General features: G+C 36.9%; 4 protein-coding genes across 10 annotated transcripts in view; 2 read left to right on the plus strand and 2 right to left on the minus strand.

Annotated features, from left to right (window-relative positions):
* The window catches only part of LOC107039502 (neurexin-4), a 50,951-nt gene extending 46,238 nt beyond the window's left edge, over window positions 1–4,713 (plus strand). For 2 of the 4 annotated variants that reach the window (XM_015259144.1, XM_015259143.1), the window contains exons 15-17: window positions 438–575; window positions 2,774–2,822; window positions 4,207–4,713. In XM_015259144.1, coding sequence (XP_015114630.1) covers window positions 438–575; window positions 2,774–2,822; window positions 4,207–4,355 — 336 coding nt within the window. In that variant the 3' untranslated portion in view covers window positions 4,356–4,713. Of the gene's footprint in view, window positions 1–437; window positions 576–2,193; window positions 2,298–2,773; window positions 2,823–4,206 lie in introns of all 4 variants that reach the window. The other 2 variants (XR_001460963.1, XM_015259145.2) reach the window with 2 other exon arrangements.
* Window positions 4,714–6,058: 1,345 nt separating this feature from the next.
* Window positions 6,059–8,808, minus strand: LOC107039443 (farnesol dehydrogenase). The gene is made up of 5 exons (XM_015259048.2): window positions 8,541–8,808; window positions 8,312–8,480; window positions 7,330–7,456; window positions 7,095–7,224; window positions 6,059–6,999 (listed from the first exon to the last, which is right to left on the minus strand). Exons 1-5 carry the CDS (start codon window positions 8,670–8,672, stop codon window positions 6,814–6,816), a joined length of 744 nt encoding a protein of 247 aa, XP_015114534.1. The 5' UTR covers window positions 8,673–8,808; the 3' UTR covers window positions 6,059–6,813.
* Window positions 8,809–13,447: 4,639 nt separating this feature from the next.
* On the minus strand, window positions 13,448–14,714 carry LOC107039475 (farnesol dehydrogenase). Of its 2 annotated transcripts, none has more exons than XM_015259093.2 (5): window positions 14,495–14,714; window positions 14,233–14,401; window positions 13,935–14,061; window positions 13,727–13,850; window positions 13,448–13,646 (listed from the first exon to the last, which is right to left on the minus strand). In XM_015259093.2, the coding sequence occupies exons 1-5, from the start codon at window positions 14,624–14,626 to the stop codon at window positions 13,461–13,463; spliced, it is 738 nt and encodes a 245-aa protein (XP_015114579.1). In that variant the 5' UTR covers window positions 14,627–14,714; the 3' UTR covers window positions 13,448–13,460. The 2 variants fall into 2 exon arrangements, with proteins under 2 accessions (XP_015114579.1, XP_015114578.1); XM_015259092.2 differs by having other exon boundaries at window positions 13,721–13,850.
* Window positions 14,715–16,509: 1,795 nt separating this feature from the next.
* LOC107039447 (E3 ubiquitin-protein ligase RNF146) lies at window positions 16,510–22,471 on the plus strand. 3 transcript variants are annotated; one of them, XM_029126199.1, is made up of 5 exons: window positions 16,510–16,754; window positions 17,069–17,314; window positions 18,993–19,049; window positions 21,169–21,456; window positions 21,953–22,471. In XM_029126199.1, exons 1-5 carry the CDS (start codon window positions 16,691–16,693, stop codon window positions 22,258–22,260), a joined length of 963 nt encoding a protein of 320 aa, XP_028982032.1. In that variant the 5' UTR covers window positions 16,510–16,690; the 3' UTR covers window positions 22,261–22,471. The 3 variants fall into 3 exon arrangements, with proteins under 3 accessions (XP_028982032.1, XP_015114538.1, XP_015114537.1); XM_015259052.1 differs by lacking the exon at window positions 18,993–19,049 and having other exon boundaries at window positions 21,953–22,080; window positions 22,178–22,471; XM_015259051.1 differs by lacking the exon at window positions 18,993–19,049.
* Window positions 22,472–22,860: the final 389 nt, after the last annotated feature.

The raw sequence follows: 22,860 nt of genomic DNA on the forward strand, positions 1-22,860 counted from the left end.
CCAAAAAAAAAGACCAACTTTTCATTCAGTAACTTCCTCTTTAGCCCGAAGAGCACCGATTTCTTGCCTGAAATCTACCATAAATTAATCAAATATGTATGCAATGTTTTTCGCTTAAGAAATGATTTTCGTGATATTATGTCGACTTTCCTTTTAGTGTAGAAACATAAATTAATTTTCTGATATGGCGATCTTTCTCTCAGTATAAAATATTTTCTCCTCGGACTATGCATTATGAAGATCAACATATTTCCAAAAAATTCGAATTAATTTCCTCACGTTTTTCCATTCATCTGGAAAACGGGATTTGATACCGAATGATCTGCATGAAAAAACGATTTCGAGTTCGCATGTTGCTTTCTGCGGGTGGAAAAGGAATGTCCCACCCCAAACCAACCAAACACCCAACTCCACTTCTATTTCTCCTTGATTTTCAGTCAATGGAAGATCTGACGGAGGAGCCAGAGTTGGAAGAGAGAGAGCAGGAGGAGGCAGAGGAGGAGGAGGATGAAGAAGTGACTGATCCAAGTGTCATCAGTAATCCTGAGGCTGAAGTACTCGTCAAGCCCACTCCGGTAAGAAATCATCCTCATCACCGCGAGCTTCGTGGCATCTCACCCTCGGGAAAACGTCTGTTGGAGACTAATTTCTCAGTCACTGGGCTCAATGAGATAAAAACCAACGAGTTTATGACCGGGGTTTCTATTGAGGATAATCATAGGGGAAACGAGAGACCATTGAGTCTGGATCTTACTGGATCTGTTTTGGGATATGTCAGACGACCTGAGAGCATTCATGGGGAGAGAGTCACTGCTAAATTAATCGATGTGCCAAAGATGTGATTCAATCGGTCGCTCTAACTCGGAAATTATTTTCTTTGGTTGAATGCAATACAGACGAAGGGTTCCGTTTAATGTTTTCGTGGATGTTAATGAGTACACTTACGTGAAAATTTATGGAAAGATTATGTTGGATTTCTATGGGACTTGTATTGAAGACTATTAGTTTTTCGGCGATTCTATTGAAATTAAATCCCACTGAATTTTAGGGTGAATTAGGGGGCTACGCACCCTGTACGCTCCACTCGCCAACCCCCATACTACCCTCTTTATCCTTGTCATCCTCATTATACCCCTCGCAACCCTTATTTTGACTCTTAATTTTGGAGTTTTATTTCGAGCACCAAATTTTCACCACCAGAAGTCGATTTGAATTTTTACAATATAGAGAGATATTAAGACTCTTATTTTGACTCTTGTGACCCTTAGTTTCTGACCCATATGACCCTTATTTGGATCCTTAATCAGACCCTCATTATAATCCTCGTGACCCTTATTTGACCCCGATAACCCTTAATTTCTAACCCTTAATCTGATCCTTATGACACTTATTTAGATCCTTAATCCGACCCTTGTTAACCTTATTTGGGCCCTTAATCTGACCCTTATGATACTTATTTAGACCCTTAATCCGACCCTTAATCTGACCCTAAATCTGACCCTTGTTACCCTTATATGGGCCCTTAATCTGACCCTTGTCATCCTTATTCTCTGTCGCAAAATATTTTATGTCAAAGAATTTCTATTGAAAATATCTAAATGGAATAAGTTATATAGAAAAATCAAATTCTATTATCTTTCCTGAAGAATATTTTCTACTGAAAAACAAATGCACAGTAAAGCTGATGGAGTTTCCAATAGGAATCCAATAGAATATGTATGATTTTTAAATTATAGAATACCTTGAGAGAGGGGGTTTTTACAGAAATAGCAACAGGATTCTTTTGTTTAAAAGACAACTTTCTAAAAAGTCATTTACTCAACTAAAGAAAATGATCTCGACCTTTTGAACATGTAAAAACGATTGGAAGGAAGTCTAACAACGTCACAAATTATCTCATCAATCAAAATAATTAATCGAAAGGAGCACAATAATCTCAAGAAATTAATTTATGGGGTTGATGTCATCTACTAGGAACACCAGCAATGTTTTAATTTATTCGCGCTTATAAGTAACGTGTGTACGTGTGAGTGCTTGAAATTGGTGGCGACACATCTCAATGTGACCTAATTGAACGAAACACTCATTATCATTGTTTTATTTTAATGCTCATTTGATTTTGTTTTCTTTTAATTGAAGGAAACAGGAGGAAATTAATTTTTAGTTGCAATCATTGGTACTGAACGTTTTCAGATTATCATGTGGTCTAAAGAGAATATCGAGGAGAATGAGAATGTGATACCATTAAACTCCATAACGAAATCACCGGAAACGCAAGTGACGTTTCAACTTTAGAGGTATCACTAATTAAATCTCCAGAGAATTGTCTGATTGATCCATTCATTGATTGGACGTAACGAAGCGAATGAAAATTAACATAATTTTTAGTGCATAAGAACTGGTCGAATATGAATATTTCGAATGAAGAATAAAGAAATTATAGCATGTTACAACAGAGAAATAATCAAATATACGAATTATCATCCAACCGCTTGTTTTGCAAAATGTTATGTCTTTAATTTATGTTAATCGATTATGATTATTTATTTTTATCATTGACGTCATTTCATCGCATGCACAATGCTTTGGGCTGCTTTTTTACTTCACAGTGCTGTCAAAATTGTCTGAATTTATTCGTTTGTTGCATCTGCGCGAGTCGAAATGTGAAGTAAGTGAGCTTGGACATGTGAAGATTCCTTCACGATCCTTCATGTTGCATCTTATGCTTTTTCATCATTAATTGATGATTGATTAGGAGAGAATTTATTTACAGGGTCCCTTTATCCAAGGAAGACAGTCCAAGTCACAAGCAACGACTCCAGGTTCGTTTCTTATTCGTTTTTTTTTTCATTTACTCCTTATTTCTTGAGAGAATACATAGGAACCCATTTATTTATTTAATGAATAAAGTTTGTGAAAAATATATCTTTGTGTTCTTGAGGAATACTTTCCGTCAGTAAGCGCGCTAGGAGACTTTCTCTTACAAAAATTTTCACTCCATCGAAAATATCCCCTAAAAGTTTAAATATTTTGCTGAAATTTTTTAAATGTCTCAAGTCACTCTTCTAGTTTACTCTGGTGATGATAAAAGTCGTTTTCCCGTCAGCGTTGAGTAGAAAAATATATACTATATATTTCGATACGAGTGAGACGAAATTTTCACGAGGCGAAGCCGAGGGCTACCAATCACACGAGCTGAAAATTCCTGTCTCACATGTGTCGAACAATATTTTTGACAGTGATGTTACGTTCAGCGAGTGGCCGAACTGTCTTTCTCGTTTACAAGTAAACGAGAAGACTTTTCGGGACGAGGTGAACGTAGCAGCAGTGTCAAAATAGTATATTGTGTTACTAGTCCGTAAAATTCTACTTTTTCACGCGCACGTGTAGCACATTCTATTTTTTTCATCACGCTGTGACGAAAAGTGAACTTTTCGGCACGCTCCGCGTGCCTAAACGTCCACTTTCCGGCACATTGTGATGAAAAATATTGTTCGTAACTCGTGAAATAGTATATTTCGTAACGAGTACAAAAAAGTGTTTTTTGGCGAGTGGGAGGTTTATATCACGAGCCGAAGGCGAGTGATATGATCCCACGAGCTAAAAAACATTTTTTCACGAGTTACGAACAATATTTTTCATCACAATGTGGCGGAAATTGGACTTTTAGGCACGCGGAGCGTGCAGAAAAGTTCACTTTTCGTCACAGCGTGATGAAAAAATGTTTTTTGCACTCGTTACGAAATATACTATTGTGGTACCTGCCGAGTTCACACAAGTGCGTAAAGTTCAAGAGCGTGCGTAAAACAACCACTTTACGCACACTAAACCGTTTCGAAAAGTGCACTTTTGAGGCAGATACCACAAAAATGCTAATTTGACTTGACGGTCAAAACCCTACACGGTTTTAAAGATCGTATGCACATTCATATGATTTGACCCTCAACTTCAAACGTCCCTAAGGGTCGTTTGAGTCTCAAGAGCATTCGACTCTCAATTAAGAACGAAAAAAAAAGTTCCCCAAATTCTGATATAATAATTAATCCATTCTCCTAGTAATTGATATCGCTTCAGTCTCCCCTCGATAAAAAAAAATTACAAGAATCCTCTCAATATCTCCCTCTGAAACTGTTCTCCATTGCAATAAATACATGATTAGAAAAAAAATAATAATTGAATGATTGATTTTTTTAATTCACATTACAGAAGGCACGAAGATGAAAGCTTTGAATATGGCCCCAATATTTCTCGCTGAGGACATGCGAACATTTTCGAATCCATTGAGCTACCTCGGAGGTCCTCGGCTACAGCCAAAAAACCGAACATCCATTGAGTCCATCCTATCCCTAGATTAATTAATTTTTAAAAATGGGAAAAACTCGACAAAAATGGAACAAAATAATGTACCGGGTAGTACGATAGGTTTTGTGTCGAAGAGACAGCGGTGCGGTGAATTATCCCTAGTCACATTCTCATTTCTCCCCTCCTCAGACTCCCCAGTGCAGACAAAAATGTAAGATTAAATGTAAATTGAATGGTATTAATACGATGTCATAGACTGCCTCGTGTAGTTTTAGTGATAAAAAGAATTGATAATTATTAATTAAGGAGTGATGTCGATATTTTCATTACGGAATTTGCTGTTACACGATGTTCAATATTCTATCATTACATCATTGAGAGATTGATAAATAAATGAAGTATTATTCTAAATGTTAATTTTTATCCTTTTCCTTATGAGAAAGTTCTCAGGAGTGGGATAGATTCTCCAAAATTGGTGACATGGGCGCCGCCGCACTCATTGGTGGCTCGATCACTCGCTCAATGAGTGCGGCGGTGCCCGTTTACGTTTTTTAAATATTTTTTCGTCACTAGGCCCGAGAAAACCGCGATTCTAACCGCGCTTTGCTCGGTTAGATCGCGGTTTTCAGGCCCAGCGACGAAAAATATTGTATGTCACACGGCGATAAAAGTATTATCTGACGAATGTGATTATAATCCTCGCCTTCGGCTCGGATTATAAAGTCACATTCGCCAGATAATACTTTTATCACCTGATGACATAATGTACTATAACGTGTTTCTCGACGCTTAAAAATTCTGAAAAAATTAGAGTTCCTAGTTCAATCCTCTTATTAAGCGTTGGCGTTCTCCGTTATTTTCTCAGGAAATTTGTTTAGCTAAAAAAATAAAAGAAACGTCGAACGGACAGAAAAGCAGCGACGCGCCGCCCGGTGCGAGTCCCCGTCGACCACTCAAGCGCCAGTGGTGAGATCCACTAGGACCTTCTGAAAATCGGGAATTAGCCAAGATGATTCTAAGCTCCTGTTCTCCAGATCTGGAAGCCAGAAAGTTTGGCGCTAGGTGGGAGCTACCAGAAGGTATTGACCTCTGCACTGGTTCAAGTATGCTAGAACCCTGGGGATGAGGCTGATATCACTATCACCCTCATCCCTCGCGACCGAAGGGTTTCCGCAACCCAGTTCGTTCCTGTCCCGAAGAGCTGAGGGGAAGCTGAGAGGCCGAAGGGCAAGCACGTCAGCTGTAAAAGTTTCTGGTCGTACACGAGACGCAGAAAGTAGCGGTGTGACTCCGCGATTGGAACCTGTAGGTAAGCCTGGCGGTAGGTTTCGAACCCGCATCCACCGGATGTCAGTTAGAAAGCTACGCGCTAAACTTTCATTTTTGATGATCCTTGGTCTTGTGAATGATCTTATCATCGACTGTTGTATTGAACGAGCCGAGATCTAGAGCTCTGGCCTCCACTTGCCCAGATGGCCTACTGAGAAACTCCTCCTCTCCGCCCCCGGCCTCCTCATTACGCTTCGACCGGGGAAGAGAGAAGTGAAACGATCTATCTGAGATCGATGATGATCAAGACTTTAAATGGTTAGATCGCACTCACCGCGCCAAGCCACCGGGTTATACAACGTAATTTTTATTGAGTATTTCTCTCCGTGTAGTAATTTTTATGCGACTTTTCTCTCCTTACATAAAATATTCTCTCGATGATCATGGGAAGGTCAGGGTTGATGATAGGACAAAAACGTTTGTGTAATTAAGGTGGAACACATTAATAATTGTTTATTAAATTCTTCAATTGTAAATGATCATATAGCGTGATGTTACATCGCTGTTGACATCGGTTAAACAACTTTATGCATATGGTTTGAATGGGCAATCGTTTCGTATGCTCTTATGTTTCATTGTCTTCCTAAAGTACTGCACCCGTTTTTAAATACTGTTTTTTTTAACGCGTACGAAAAAAATCCATAGAAAAACCTTGCAAATTCTTTCGAAAATTGTATTGGATTTTTATTCAGCTTAGTTTTTGGCCGATTTCTATAGGAAAATTGCACAGCTTATCAGCGCATTTCTTTCAATACAAATGGTCAATACAACATATTCTATAGAAAAAAGTAAAGTCCATTTATCTATACAACTGATTCCATTGAGATATTTTCTGTGGAAATTCGGCGGCACAAACAATCCATGTTTCTTTGTTTGATTTGTTTAATGAAAAGAGAAGCAAAACAGAGTGAAATAAAATTTGAAAAATTCGTATCGATGAATTCTTATAGAAAATGTCTCGATGGAGAAAGTTGTATAGAAAGATGAAATTCTACTGGTTTTTCCAATGAAATAGTTTATACTAGACAAGGTGCGGAATTCATCAACAGAATTGGCGGAAATACAATAAAATTAGAATAGTTCAATAAATTTGCACAGAAATCTCTAATAAATTTGATAGGGATTTCTATCGAAGTTTGTTGAATTATTCTATTTTTTTTTTTCGTGCGTCATGAATAAAAATTATAGAAAGTTTTCGCCCAATGGTGGAATGAGTAACTCCTTCACTTGGACCCTCTGTGGTGTGCCGAGCAAGTAGATAATGGCATTGGCAATGTCTTCAGATTCCAAAAATGGATAGTCCAAAATGTTTAAATCCTTAAGTCCACTCCCAACTATTTCGGTTTTCACAAGTCCTGGACTCAAACTCTGAAATAAATTATGAATGAAAAACAATATGAGAAATATTAAATCATGAAGAAAATTATTGAATGAAAGGGCGTTATTTAATGTTTTCAATTCACCGTTACGCGAATATTCTGGCCCATTAATTCTCTGACGAGAGTCTCAGAAAATCCGGTGATTGCGTATTTACTCGCCACGTAGATGTTTAGGTCCCTGCCCATGGGTTTCAAAACAGTGTGTCCAACAATACTGGAGAGTGAAACCCAAAATTGATGAATTTCCGTCACCATTCGGTTTATAATTATATTGGAAGATTGAAGCTGAATTTTAGCAACTCCATTAAAAATTATGTACCTGTTAATATTGATGATATGTCCCGGCAAATTATCAGCTTGTAATACTTTGAGGGCTTCCTTGGTGCAATAAATTGTCCCCATGACATTGACCTCCATGATATTCTTTAATATAGCATTATCCACTTCTATAAAATTGGAAAAAAAATACAGAAAAGAAAAATTTCATTTTAACCCTCTACACGGAGAGAAATTTTTTAGAAAAATCCTAAAAAATCCAATTATATTGCCCGACATTTGGAATGGAAAAATAATCCCCCGAATACCACACGAGCTTCAAAATTAATCGGGCATTTTCCTCAAGGTTCCCTGCATACAAACGAACCTATCGGAAAATACCCGATAATTTTGAAGCTCTTGTGGCATTACAAGTGAATATTTCTCTCCGTGCGGATAAAATTTCCCGGACAAAACCTCTCAAAGAAAATCTCCCTGGAGAGGGTAACCATCAAATTCGATATAAAAAAATTTTTACAAAGGTTTATTTTTAAAATTTATATTTCTATGTTTCTTTTCCTTTCTCTATTTTATTTGAGAATAGCTCTGAGGTATTTCCCTGGGGGGGGGGAGTATTTCCCATATTAACTGTATGATCGATGATATCGTTGTGATAGTACGAATAAGTTTTCGGAGATATTTGGGGGGAGATTTTGTCCGGAGTTTTTTTGGGAGATATTGTCCAGGGGGATTTTGTCCGAGAGATTTTTTCTGGGGAGGAAGATTCCTAGAACCGCGTCAAGGTGGTTCTCTTGCTAATTGGAACAAGACAAGACAAGAGAAAAACCCAAAAATTGCAAAACAAGACAAGAAATACGTAATTCTTGTCTTGTCTTGCATCACTAGCGTAAAGTGAATTCTCGTACGTAAAGCTGCGCATTACCCCTACTACCGTTCCGAACAGTGAACTCGGCAGGTATCACAAAAAATAGCACCAATAACACAATACACTAGTTTAATCAAAGAAGTAGAGTATTCCTCATTACCAGTGAACTTTCCGCCGCTCGCAATGCCCGCATTGTTGATCAGAACCTGAACCTTCCCAACATTTTTTTTGATCCACTCAAAAGCCTCCGCCACTTCATTATCCCTAGCCACATCGCATTTCACCGCATAGAACTTTCCTGTAGCTCCCCGAATATTTGCCAATTCACTCTAAAATTCGGAATAACAATTTTTAAAAAATAAAAAAAGAAATCTATGCACAGTTTTTACCTCCATTTTCTCCTTCCGCCTAGCTAATCCCACAACGACCATTCCATTCTGAACAAGTGCTTTCGCAGTCGCCAATCCAATTCCAGAGGATGCTCCAGTAACAACAGCGACTTTTCCTGCCCAGCGGTCCATCTTGGTCGTCCAAAATCAATCTCGCAGCCCAATCAACTTTCCAAGAGAATCACTATCGTCACTGATTATCGTTCAGCTGCAACTGCGTAACGAGAGTGGCTCCGAGGTATTCAAAGCTGCTCCGCGGACCACATTAGCTTTATCCACTATTATTGCGTAACACGGCGATTAAACCAGGTTTTCCGACGCTATCGTTAATGGAAAATTATTATTTGTTGCTGAGTTGTCAGTCGCAGTTGTAGAGCGGTAGAAAACAACAGGACATGATGACTATGCAATTTTATTTTGCATTATTGTGCATCTTGATTGGAACACTTGAACTTATAAGAAGTTAATGGTGACGGAAGATTAGATAATTTTTTTGTATTGTATATTCTGCTCGTGTAATTATTTCTTTTATCTTAATATTCTTTAAGCACAGAGAAGAATTTTCAGATTACGGGTCACAAGAATCAGAGTAAGGGTCCAAATAAGGGCTATGGGGGTCAAAAAATCAGGGTCAGAAATTAAGGGTTATCAGGGTCAAATAAGGGTCACGAGGATTATAATGAGGGTCAGATTAAGGGTCCAAATAAGGGTCATGGGGGTCAAAATAAGGGTCACGAGGGGTACAATGAGGGGGAGAACGAGGGTCACAGGGGTCAAAATAAGGATAATGGAGGTCATATGGGAGTCGGCGAGCGGAGCGAGCAGGGGGCGTAGCCCCCTAGTAGTCTTATATTATAATGTGAAATTAGATTCTTAAAAGTTACAGACAGCTCCTTAAAAATTACTGAGGGAATCACTGAAGTCCAGAATTTTGCACTCGTTCAATTTCACAATCGCTAATCCCTAAAAATTAGGGATAGATTCCTGAAAGGTAGGGATGGATTCCCCGAAAAATTAACGCTGTGTTCCTAAAAATCGAAACTTTTTTTTCCTGCGAATAAAGGTTTATTGGCTATAAAAGGGCTCATATTTTAAAATATTTTCCCGTAAGAAAATGAATATTTAGAGAGCTGTTTCCCCAAAAGGTCTGATTATCAACTCCGTGATCTGCACTCAGTGCGGCATTCGCAGAATATAAATAACTGAATCCGATATGTCCTTAGGTTCCAAATAAGCCGGTCCCTGGAACCTAGCCATCACATCACCGTATTCACTAAATATGTCGATCGTCACCAGCCCTGGGCTCAAACTCTGAAATTGAATCACATTGAGTACGTAATAAATGAATTCCAATGTTAGGTACACTGTTAAAAATTTTCGTCTGAATTTTCCGTGCCAAATTTCGGCATTTTTATCGCGTTCAAGATCCACTGAAATTACAAGAAATCTTGTCATTGAAAAATCAAATATTCCGGTATTTTCTGTTCAAATGATCCGGAAATTAATAAAATACTTGATGTTTCAGTTCAATTATACTGTGAAAATTTATGCCATTTGGTTTCTGAATATTTATGTTCCACTGAAAATTCAATCAAGTTGTGAAATTTCCATCTCACTCCCACTGAAAACTCATGAATTTCTGTAAATTTTACTTAAAACATGAAATTCCATAACCATTTTTTCCCTAAATTCGATCCAATGTCACTCTCATGAGATTCACTATAGTATCTTCCATGAAATTTCAAAAAATTTCTAACAGGGTATGCAATGATTGTAGAGTATGACTGACTGTGACTCGAATATTCTGCCCCATTAGTTCTCGCTGAAACGTCTCGGTGAAGGCAGTGATTCCGTGTTTAGTCACTCCGTAAATATTGAAAGTAGTGTCATTGAAGAAGTAGATGCGGTGGCCTTCTATGGTGAAAATGAATAATTGATTTATGGTAATTGTTGTCATAGATGAGTAATAATTATGAGGTCGCATATCAAATGATGACGGCGTAGTTTTCAGTTGTATTTATGGCAATTAGTTATGCGTTTTTTTTTCAATTCATTGGAACATTGATGGGGAGTAAGACATTATATTATTGAAAACGAATTACAGATATTATGATGTTGACCAAAAGAAACTTTTCTGGCAAATATGAGTTTGCTAGACGAGAGTTCATATTAGGTATTCCCTGCCAAATAAGTCAACGAACGACCCTCACCCCCTTGGAAATTGATTTCAATTTTTTCTACGATTCGTATACGTAAATCAAAACAACGATTATTGCTACCGCCTCAATCTTCGAACCTGATCAAAATGGCATCCTAACAAATTTATTGAGTCATCATTTAATGGATACAGAACATTTTTTTTAGTTATCGAGGGACAATTATTTTTTTTTTAATTGAAAAATGAAGAAAAATTATTAAATGAATCAAGTTTTAATAAATGTCGACGGATACGGCTCAACAATACCAACATTTTAGAAAAAGAAATAATTCAATTCCATCGATTCATTAGCGAGCAATGGCAGAAAACCTTTGTCACACATACATACACACGTACATACGGATACGGTCTAAACATTGCATTTTCGGGCTTTTTAGATTATAATGGGTTGATATAACGCAAAAAATCCGAAACTTAAATTTAAACGATTACAAAGTTTCCAATCGGAAGCAAAAATTGTTGAAAAATGTTTACAATTTTGGAAACCGGCGACGGTGGTCGAAGTGGTAAAATCGCTCGGATCGATGATAATGATAAATTCATAAGGGAATTTAAACATGGTTAAGAAAAAAAAATGTTAAATCGCTCGGCCGGACGGCGGGATCCGTGAGGCGCGGATTCGAGTCCGGCTTGGGCCAATTGCGATTTTTAATTTTTCGGAAACCGTCGAAAGGAAATTTAGAAACCGAGAATCATCGGAGAAGTGCTAGGAAAACATTCTCCGATGAAGCTCGGTCGATGGACGTCCGTGTCGACCAAGGTTTTCCATGGTTTCCCTTGGTCACCAGGAGAGTCTGTACGGGGGGTACAGCTTGTGGGGTACAATGCGACACGGTTGGAGAGGAAGTCGACCCATGAAACCGCAAATATGTAAGACTCGAATAGGGTATATATGGCAAGGAAAAATTTAAAAAAATAATAACCGTCAACAATGACTCAAAACATGTTTACAATTGAGGAAGTTATGACGTTTCAGCTCAGAAGTATTAGCTACTCAAAATTTCCGTGAAATTTATAATTAATGCATTACGCTCAACTTTTGAATTGTATCTCGAAATTTGACTTTTTTCGGTTTTCCAGATCAAAATGGTTTCATTCCCAGACTACAGAAAACGTTCATAATGGTCCAATGGAAGGGTGGAGCAAAACGATCATGAGGGTAAAACGCGAAATTCTCCGGTTTCACTCTTTTTTTGTTCACCCGGAGCCAAAGGGTCAGATTGTCGATTTTTTCAGGGGGAAAGTCGACTTTCAGCAAAATCGAATTTTTTAGCCGGATGAACGTTGATTCCAACTATTTAAGCGACGGGCTATTCAAAACTCTCAAAAGAATGTGAAAAAAGTGAAAACTGAAAAAAATCTTTTTTCACCCGGAGCCAAAGGGTCAGATTTTCGGTTTTTCCAGAGGGAAAGTCGACTTTCGCCAAAATCGAATTTTTTAGCCGGGTGAACGTTGATTCCAACGATTTGAGTGACGGGTTGTTCAAAACTATCAAAAGTATGTGGAAAAAGTGAAAACTGAAAAAAATCTTTTTTCACTCGGAGCCAAAGGGTCAGATTTTCGGTTTTCCCAGGGGGAAAAGTACATTACATATCCGAGCCGCTGTGCACCATGAAAATGGGGTTTTTCAGGTCCCGTGACACGAAATAGTACATTATATGCCCGAGCCTTGGAAAACATAACACCCTCCCCCACGTGCTTACCATCCTCGCCTTCGGCTCGGAAGGCAATCTTGCGCGTGTGGGACGGTGATCTCTTCCAAGGCTCGGGCATGTAATGTACAATTTTTTCACCCAGGGCCAAAGTGTCAGATCTTGGATTTTTCCCGGCTGAAAGTCGACTTTCGCCCAAATCGAATTTTTTCGACAAGTAAATGTTGATTCTGTATTTATTGGCCCCTCTAATGCCATGCTGCGCCTATTTAACGCGGATTGTCCCAACAGCTAGGAGACTTACAGCGCGTCAACTCCGTTATTCAATGAACGATAACTTGAAAACAATTGAACGAAAAGAATTGAAATAAAATGCATTGGCTGTATTGAACTTTGAAATAAACTCCTAGAGAATTTCCTAATTTTTTACACCAATTTCAATGTATGCCGACAATTGATTGCCAAGATCTTCGAACATGTTAAATTTATTTATAACAAACAAATTATTCAACAAATCGAAAATTAACTTCAACCATTCGATAGAAGGATCATTGAAGTATTTTCAGTAAAAATTTCAAAATTTTTGGGGGAAATTTTGTCGATAAACGAGATGATTTAATATGATTGAATCGGATGGATGTGAAATTTTCATCTACAACTTTTACTCATAGAAAAAAATATTATAAATGCATTGAAAAAAAATGAAATAAATAGTTCACTGCGGCGACAATTCCATTGACTTGCCAAATATTTTTTCCAAATGTCAATATGTTTTTTAGAATTCGAGAAAATGATTTTTTACTGTTGACGGAAAGGGTCGCTACCATGCATTGACCCCAGACGATAGGACAAGTTTATGGGTCGATGCATGGTATCGACACCGTACGTAAAGGGTTAAAAATTTCAAGCTTTTTCACTTGAAACTACAAGAGTAATTTGCCAACAGTGTACGTTCCTGAAAATAAAAACTCTTTTTCTCTATGAGTATAATTTTATGAACTATAAAAAAGCTTTTATTTTACAATATATTCGCATAAGAAATAAAATAATTAGAGAGCCCTCTCCCCCAAAGGTCTGATTATCAATTCGGTGACCTGCACTCTCTGCGGTGTTCCCAGAACATAAATAATCGAATCGGATATGTCCTTAGGTTCCAGACCCGGTACCTCGCACAGAGTCGCTCCATCACCGTATTCATTCAATAGCTCCGTGTTCACCAGCCCCGGGCTCAAGCTCTAAAATTGAATGACGTTGATTGATTAAGAAATAAGTTCGAATGTGTGGAATGATTGTAATGTATTCAACAGACTGTGACCCGAATGTTCTGCCCCATTAGCTCTCGCTGAAGTGTCTCAGTGAAGGCAGTAATTCCGTGTTTTGTCACTCCGTAAATATTGAAAGGATTTCCATTGCACAAGTAAATGCGATGGCCTTCGATGCTGGAAATTATGATTTCAAATGTTTTTTTTTGTGTTAATGAGAGCAACAAAAAAGAATTGTTCCCTTTGAAGAACTTGAGTCACCTGTTTATGTTGATGATGTGCCCTTCCAGTTTCGCTTCCTGCATCATCTTGACAGCTGTTGTAGCGCAGTGGATCGAGCCCATTAAATTGACGTCAATGACACCCTGCCAAGTTTCTGGTGTTGTGTCTGTTTGAATTATTCATCCATTTTTCATTATTCCGAATGATCGTAAATGCCACCCAAAATGAGGCGGTCTGAATCAAGCCGAAAATCGGTTAAAATCAAACCGACGTCGACTTGAATCAGTGCTGTTTTTTTTGGGTGTATGTTGAAAATATTTACTGAAGCAATTGATACCAGTGAACGTTCCAAGAGCTATATATCCTGCATTGTTGATCAGAACTTGAACAGTTCCCAGATTTTCTTTGATCCATTGAAACGCTTCTGCAATGCTATCCCTCTTACTGACATCGCATTCCAATGCGTGGAACTTCCCTCTAGCATTCGCCAAATCTGTCATCTCGTCCTAAGTTATTCGTAGAATTTAAGAAGTTTTTAAAGAAGCTTTTGTAGGGAATACAAAAAAGCGTTCATCCTGTGAGAGTTGATCATCACTCACCAGCATCTTCTGTTTCCTCCTAGAAAGGCCAACCACTATCATTCCATGTTTAATGAGGGCCCTAGTCGTCGCCAGGCCAATTCCAGCCGAGGCACCAGTAACAACAACAATTTTCCCAACCCAACGATCCATGCTTACGAGGACCAAGACAACGACAAATGAGTAATGAACGTGCACGCCTCTGAGTTCAGACTTGAACTGACTCGATAATTTATAACAGCACTATGGTCCCCGTTTTCTGAAAAACTAGTGCGTGCCTAAACTTCGGAGTGGGCGTATGTTATCCTCTGGTCGATGTGAGTCGATCCTGGGACTATCGGAATGAGATGAATCATTTCACGAAATATCGTAAGGAAATCCGGCCTCAACATTTTGGACAATTTTTTTTTTATTTCTTTCGAATACTCATGTATAAAAGAGATTTTTTCGAGTAGTATAGATCCCACAGGTCAATTAACATTCCGTTGGTCGCGCTATGCGCGCCGCGCCGCACCTTTTCCGAGTTTTTAAAGTACACTGCAGTAAAGCCTCAGAAAATCAATTGGAAATTTGCATTATCAAGTATTTTTCTATTTTTCCGTAAAAATCAACCGATTTGAGTTTTTTTTACAAAATGTGCGTCTTCGAACACACTTTCCCAACTTCGGCCTTTGGTGAAAAATTTTGTTTTGGTCCAATATATTCACTGAAATTTTTTGAAAAATATGAAAAGGGTCCAACTTTGAAAACGATTTGTTTTTTGAAGTTTTTCTGAAGAAATCGATGGAAGAACGAATTGAAAAAAATTGGCATATTTTTATATGGAAAGTGTGTACGAAGACGCACATTTTGTAAAAAAAACTCAAATCGGTTGATTTTTACGGAAGTTACAGGCATTTGAAGATAAAACTTGCAAAAAAAACATGGCTGCCCACAGGATGCCTCAAAAAATTTGAAAAAATTTGAGAAGTCATATTTTTCCATATACAACCACAGGACAAATCGGCAATATGATTGGCGATGGTGAGGGTTTTGACCTGGGTGAGTTCACATGGAATACCCCATATCCCGTTCATACAAACTTTTCGAGATATTCCCGTGTTTCTGTTTTTTCATGAAACAAAAAAATTTTTAATCACTTTAGAGCTAGTGCAAAAATCGAGATATGAACTTGAAATGTGGACAGAATCTTCCTCTCATAATAACAATGGTTCGTACTGAAGATGGGTTCAATCGCATCAGAGTAGTTTCGAAGATAGTCGACTTTTTCGGAAAATCTTTGATATCTAATATCTTCGGAACTACGCAACCGATTTCACTTTTTATTTCAAAATATTCAATTCCGTGCCTTCTATCTGAATCAGTCAAAACATATATACCAGTTCATACAAAGTTTTCGAGATACTCCCATTTTTCTGTTTGTTCATAAAAAAACTAATCACGCTAGCTCGTGCAAAAATCCAGATATCAACTTGAAATTTCGACAAAAAATTTGTACCTATACCCGTTCATAAAAAGTATTCGAAACATTGGAATCTTATACCACCCATGAAGGTGTCAGTAAACATTTGAAATTTTTGCTGTTAGTCTTCTAACTCTTCATAAATTTCAGTTATGCGAGATCATTCAGCGGATGAAAACAGAAATAGAACGGAACCTATCCTTTAGAGTATGTAATAGGGGAGGTTGGGGTAAAATGGACACTTTTGACTTTTTTTAAAATGTTAATCACGGCTTGAAATGTTGATAAAATGTCATAATTTTTTTTTCATTGCAAAGAACAATCCTTTCCCTTTGTGATGAGCTTAAACTGAGCTTAATTGATAAATTTATTTCTGAGTTGTGAGTAATTAACACAAAAGTCTAAAGTGTCCATTTTACCCTACTCACCCCTAATTGTCGAAAGGAGCTCAGTTCAACTTCCTAATGAAATGTTGCACAACGAAAGACTTTCAAACAGTCACCTAGCCTCCCGCTTCGTCCCCACTCCGCCGCTTCTCTGAGGCTCTGAGGCTCTGAGGGAATAAGACCTGGCAACGGTGCTCACGAGGATCGCCATTAGCACACTGTCACACAACAGCGTGTCTGTACGTGTTGTGTTTATATTTACGTCCATTTCCTCGAAGTGAACCCAAGTCCGTTGTTCTTCGTCTTTTGTCCTCGCGTTTACACATTACACATAGTTTAGATAATCAGCATCATCAGCACCTCGGACCAATGGCCCAAGCAGCGGTGGAAACCGTAGACCTGACCGAGGAGACAATAAAAGAGGAGAAACAAGGTAGAACTTCCCTCATTGCCTCATTCATTCCCCTGACGTAGAAGAAAATTAATTAGATTTTGCCCTGTTTCACCTGAACAACCTTTGCCTCTCAAGTTCAATAGGGACTGACGAAATGTTGACGAATACATTTTCGTCTTTGTTGGAGACGTCATTTAGAGAGAAAGGGCGAGAGAGTGAGAGGGCACAAAGACAGAGAGAGATGATGTCATCGATTTATTTGGCCCTATTTGTCCTATTCTCCCTCTTTCTTGTTTGAATTTACTCAATCAAGTGGAGACGCAGAATTCATTTTTTTTACATTCTGTTGACAGGAACGTCCACGTCCTTGGAGTGCGCCGTTTGCCTGCAGCAATGCATTCACCCTGCAAAATTACCGTGCACACACATTTTTTGCTACCTCTGCGTCAAGGGGGTAGCTAATCAGAGTAAAAAGTGCCCGATGTGCAGACAAGAAATTCCAGCGGATTTTGTGGAGAGACCACAGCTGGTGGAGATCGAGGAGTCCAAGGTGCCAGGAACTGAGGAGGAGTATCAATGGTTCTATGAGGGAAGAAATGGTGAATCCATTGTTTAAATATCTACAAAATAGCTGATAAATTATAATTGAATTTTGTTGGAGGGGAGGATGGGGCCAAATGGACACTTGACGTTTTTCTCGGTGAAATTCTTCGATTTAGTTCAGTCTGGGCTCTTTATAAGAGGATCGTATTTTTTGTAGGGAAGAAATCAGTCGTGAAACGGTGAAACAGTTTAAGTCGATTTTGACTATTCGGCAGTTTTCAATGAATATCGAGGAATCTGGGGCAGATAGCAAAATTTTTGTCACTACCTTTTTTGTAGAGCGAATTGAGAGCTATGAAAAAGGTGACTACGAAAATTTCGCTATCTCACCTAGATTCGGAGATATTCCTCAAAAACTTAGCTGAGAGCCAAGTCGACTTAAACCGTTTCACAGCTCCACTACTTAAATTATGCCATTTTACTTGAAATTTAACGAATTATCAACATTTCAAAAAATTTCAGTGTCCATTCTGCCACAATCACCCCTATTCTCTATTTAACTTTATCATTTTCGAAATATGTCTGACATGGGTGTTGAAGAAAGATGTGAATAGACTTTTTTGTCGGGAACTTTGAACTACGAAAAAAGTCCTTCGGCTTTTTGCTGAATATACACGCTTCAGAGATGTTTTCGAAATGAATGATTTGGGGATATCCAAGTATCTCTTACAGTTTGGTGCAGAGCACACTACAGATTCAACCATTTTCAATCATCAAATTTGTCCATTAAATTGCCTCAGAAAAAATTTTTAAAAATCATGAATGTTCAGCGTCATTGAAATTACATTTTGCTCCGAATTATTATTATTTTAAACATTCGTTGTTTATAAATGAATAACTGAAATTGTTTAAACGTCCAGAAACTTCATTTTTTAGGCATGAAATCGATTTTTGGTAAAATTCTGAATATGAATAAATTTTTTATGATTCCTAACAAATGATTTTTTTTGTGAAAAATTAATTGTTGATAAATTATTCGTAGAAAATACTGCTAATTTTCAAAAATGACAATTTTTTAATTGTGTTATCAATCTTCCTCCAAAAGTTAACTTTCTGATTTTTCTGAAGATTTTAAAAATGTTTTCTAACGGTTCAATATCGAGATTCAAATTCAGACCTGCAAAGTTTAAATAATATAAAATCAAATGTCAAATAGGGCTCCAATAAAAACTCTGATGTTCAACTACAAAAGTAGAAAATGATTGCGCTGGAGAAAAAATAGCTAAAGTACTTGGATATCCTTAAATTTCTGAACATTTACCATTTCACTGACCTTTCAGCGCTTATAATGGAAGATGACCATTTTTGTAGCCCATAAAATTCTGTGTTCTTTCAACATTTTTCACTAAATCAGCTAAATCTCAAGATATTTACAGAATAATCTAAAAATTTATATCAAAATGAATAAATTCCAAATATTCCATACATTTCATTCGGCAAATATCTCTAAAACTATTCAATTTATAGACAATTGTCAAAAAACCTTTTTTGTAGTCCACAAAATTCTCTAAAAAAATCACTTCTTGTATTTTTTACCAAATCTCCGCCTTCCAGAGATATCAGCTAAACAAGGAAATCTCCCTTCTATTTTTTCCATCAATTTTTATCATGCCCTGGTGCTTCTGTTAGTTGTTGAAAATCATTGAAGAATATCTGAACTATAAATTTTCCCAGGTTGGTGGAGGTATGACCCCAGGACAAGCAGTGACCTCGACACAATTCACAAACTCGGTGAAAACGCGTGTGAACTATTAATCTGTGGTTCACTCTACGTTATCGATTTTAAAAATTCGTGCCAGTACAAAAAATACCAGCCAATGAGAAAACGTAAAATCAAACGAGACCTCATTAGTTCTCCGTGCAAGGGAGTCGCTGGTGTCCGTTGATTAGACATTATTTATGCAAAACTAACGTTAAATTCCAAGTACAATTCGTTATAACTTACAACTAGATCATAACTGCAACGAATGTAACGAAATTATTGTTTCGAAACGCAGGATATTTTTGATATTCTGAATGCAGCATTCATTTGATTGAATAATTTTTTAACCATTGCTACCTCAAGCAATTATGCATATTATATTTTTTAAATAAACGAACGCAAATTAGCATGAAAAGAAAAACGATTTTTTTATTCTCCTTGATTACTCACCCAAACGTGATTAGTTCGATTCATGTTCTTTATTAATTGTGCATTCATCTCGGAAACCAGTAATTCGTGACGAAAATTTCCAGAAATCATTTTTGTAGTCAATTAAATTTCTAACACAACGTAAATTAATATTTTCTCGTAGAATGATGCCTAATCTTACTCTATATAATTTGGGATGTCCGTTTCTCCGGAAATTCATGGAAAGTTCTGGAATATTCTAGAAATGTTTAGGAATTTCGTCATGAATTCAGAAGCTAACACTTCGGAATATGAAAGACTCTAGAAAGATATTTAAAAAAACTGCCGACCGAGAAAAATCACGGAAAATTAATTTTCCTTTAATTTTCCGTGATTTTTTTATTGTAAAATTACCGTAAACATTCCAAAATCTTCTTGATTGATTTGCGCGCTTACTTTCAGCGCTGAATCCCCTTTCATTATCGATATTCTAGAATATTCTAGACTTTTCTAGCATTTATGGCCTAAATATCGATTTAAGGGGGGGAAACCACATTAAGAGATTTATTTTTATGATTTGTTTGTGAATTTTTCACCTGATCATACCCATAACATATGAAGGACTTCGCATTTCGCTTTAAAACTTCTTGACTATATTTTTGAATAGTTATGTTAACGATTTATATAATTAAAAAATTTGATTTTTTTAACGGTCTAATGCGGTTTTCCCCCTTAAGGATATCTAAGTACTTGGACTATTTTTTCCCCAGTGAAATGTTTTTCTACATTTGTAGTTGAACCTCAGAGCTTTCGTTTGAGTACCATTTGACCTTAAGTTTCCGAATATTTTACAATGATTTTATTATTTAAACTTTGCACATCTGAATTTGAATCTCGATATTGAACCGTTAGAAAATATTTTAAAATCTGAAAAAAATAAGTAAGTTTACTGTTGGAGTAAGATTGATGAAGTAATTTAAAAATTGCAATTTTTTATAATTACGAGCATTCTTTATAAACAATTTATAAACAATTAATTTTCCATCATAAAAATCATTTGTTCGGAATCGTAACAAATTTATTCATATTCAAAATTTTACCAGAAATCGATTTCATGCTTTAAAAAATAAGGTTTCCGAAAGTTTAAACAATTTTAATGATTTTTTTATAAACAACGAGTGCAAAATGTAATTTTAATGACGCTGAATATTAATAATTACTTTTTTCAAATTTTTCTGACGCAATTTAATTGACAAATTTAATTGACTTGATAGTTGAAAATGGCTGAATCTATAGTGTAGTCTGTACTAAACTGTAAATAACTTGGATATTCTTAAATAACAATAATTACAAATTTGACAAAATAGTATACTGTGAAAAAATCAATTGAAAAAAACGAATTTTTGATTATTCTGTTTTGCCAATTTTTTTGCATCGTTGATCAAAAATCGAATTTTTTTACCAAATTGATTGAAAATGTGTTAAAAATTTATACGAATCGTCTTTATACCACTCATTATCACGATCACAAAAAAGTTCATAATAATTTTTCTCCCACGATAATCTCCTCGCAGTAAAAAACGTTTGGGGGAAATTTGAAAAAAGTCGTGCGAATGGATTCAGTGCATAAAGAACATAACTTTGTCAATTAAAGCATACAATCAAGGTGTCTTGACGGTTTCGAATATGAGTGATCATCGTCACATCATCATCATGTCGTAAATTGTTCGGTTGTTTCAGGGTGGTGGCAGTATGACCCCAGAACGAGCCTAGAACTCGAGACAGCTTATAAACAAGGGAAGAGGACCTGTGAGCTCCTGATAGCAGGTTTTCTCTACATCGCAGACTTCGGTTCGATGTTACAGTTGAGGAGGAATGATCCGTCCAGGCATCGACGAATTAAACGAGATCTTCACAATGTCCCCAAGAAAGGTGTTGCTGGGCTGAGGTTGAATCGAGAGGAGGAGCCTGTTATCAGGGAGATCAGAGGGGCTGAAAGACCTGCCAGTCCAGCTAGTGATACGATGGGTAAGAATTTAACTCTAGAATTTAACTCTGTCATTTTTCTCTCAGTATACAATTCAGTACAACAGTGTCCTGACATTCAGAGATCGATTCCTAACGAGCAGACATCGGCATAACTGAAATTTGGAATAAGCCAATTGTTGATATTACTCACCAATTTTTTTGATTTTTAAAAATAACCATCAAGTAGTTTATTTTCACATGTATACCCTCTCGGGTTTTTACATTTTGTACCCATCCCCGTAAAAATAACCATCAATTAAAATGTTCAAATTCCGAATTATTTTATCAACCAATAATTGAGAAATTAAATGACCCATTATTACATTAATTTTCAAATTTCAATTACGATAAATAAATCTGAATTATTATAAGTTGCAACTTCTCATAATATTACTAAAAGTAATGATTGATGCCGATCTATGCTAACGAGAAACTAGAAACTTTTATCTGTGGTTTCCATCGTTGATATGCTTCATCGTCTAATTAATGTCCTCAGGCACAGGGGATGGAACAAACACACCAGTACCCCCCAGCAACACCCCCCAAACACCAGCTGGAAATGCGAGTGGCGATGCAACACCCCTGACTGACAGAACGGAACAAAGACAGGACTCTTTACACCAGGTTTTAGAACAAATGCGTTCATTAATGCTAAGGGGCGACTTCACCCTTAATAGTGATAACGATCTTGAAGATACGAACGACGCTGGATCATTTTCAGATAATCAACGTACAGTGCTGTGGGTCCCATCGTCAAATCCAGATACATCTGCGTACACCGACGAAGATGAGGATCATCTTTAAGTCCAGAAATTGTGATCGCTATCATCCATTCGCTAGGCCAAGGGCAGACAGACGTTGAACCTCGTCATTTGCATCCTTTTTCATCTTATTTATTCCAAAAAGACATATTTTTATCATTATTTTGTTTGTTGCAAGAGAAAAAATATTTTCGTCATTATTACTCGTTCGTTGTGAGAGAAAAATCCAAAGAGAAAAACAAAACTATGAAATATTTTCTCTATTTTTTGGGGGCAAAAACGTATTGCTCAAAGTTGAATGCCTGTGAAACTAAGAATGAAGGAGGAGAACTCGAGTTTAAAGGAAAAACCGAATAATTAAAAAAAATATATATATATGATGGAGGGGTGAAGAACAAGCAAAAAGAGCTGAATAAATGTGGGGATTGTTTTGTGAATATCTTTAAAGAATGTCACTAGCAACACGAAAGGATAGACTTCCTCCAAATCTACCAGTTCAAGAAATGTTTCGAAAAGAATGTGTAAAGGAGATTCAAAAAGAAATTGCGAATTTAGCTTCAGATGAAAAATCACTAAATAACAAATATCTTCAAGAGAAGATGTTTGATGCATAGGGTTCAACGAAATTTACCAAGACGCATTT

Source organism: Diachasma alloeum, unplaced genomic scaffold (assembly GCF_001412515.2).
Source record: "Diachasma alloeum isolate Michigan unplaced genomic scaffold, Dall2.0 Dall_scaffold_00300, whole genome shotgun sequence".
NCBI classification, from domain to species: domain Eukaryota; kingdom Metazoa; phylum Arthropoda; class Insecta; order Hymenoptera; family Braconidae; genus Diachasma; species Diachasma alloeum.

Bases quoted from the DNA above. Each gene is read 5' to 3' on its own strand.
- LOC107039475 (XM_015259092.2), bottom strand. From the start codon at position 14,626: ATGGATCGTTGGGTTGGGAAAATTGTTGTTGTTACTGGTGCCTCGGCT. The intron at 14,402-14,494 runs GTGAGTGATGAT...CGAATAACTTAG, and splicing joins GGAGGAAACAGAAGATGCTG to GACGAGATGACAGATTTGGC. The intron at 13,851-13,934 runs GTGACTCAAGTT...CATAATTTCCAG, and splicing joins CACATCATCAACATAAACAG to CATCGAAGGCCATCGCATTT.
- LOC107039443 (XM_015259048.2), bottom strand. From the start codon at position 8,672: ATGGACCGCTGGGCAGGAAAAGTCGCTGTTGTTACTGGAGCATCCTCT. The intron at 7,225-7,329 runs GTACATAATTTT...TTCACTCTCCAG, and splicing joins CATATCATCAATATTAACAG to TATTGTTGGACACACTGTTT. The intron at 7,000-7,094 runs GTGAATTGAAAA...AATTTATTTCAG, and splicing joins GCCAGAATATTCGCGTAACG to AGTTTGAGTCCAGGACTTGT.
- LOC107039447 (XM_029126199.1), top strand. From the start codon at position 16,691: ATGGCCCAAGCAGCGGTGGAAACCGTAGACCTGACCGAGGAGACAATA. The intron at 17,315-18,992 runs GTGAATCCATTG...AAATTTTCCCAG, and splicing joins GTTCTATGAGGGAAGAAATG to GTTGGTGGAGGTATGACCCC. The intron at 21,457-21,952 runs GTAAGAATTTAA...TAATGTCCTCAG, and splicing joins TCCAGCTAGTGATACGATGG to GCACAGGGGATGGAACAAAC.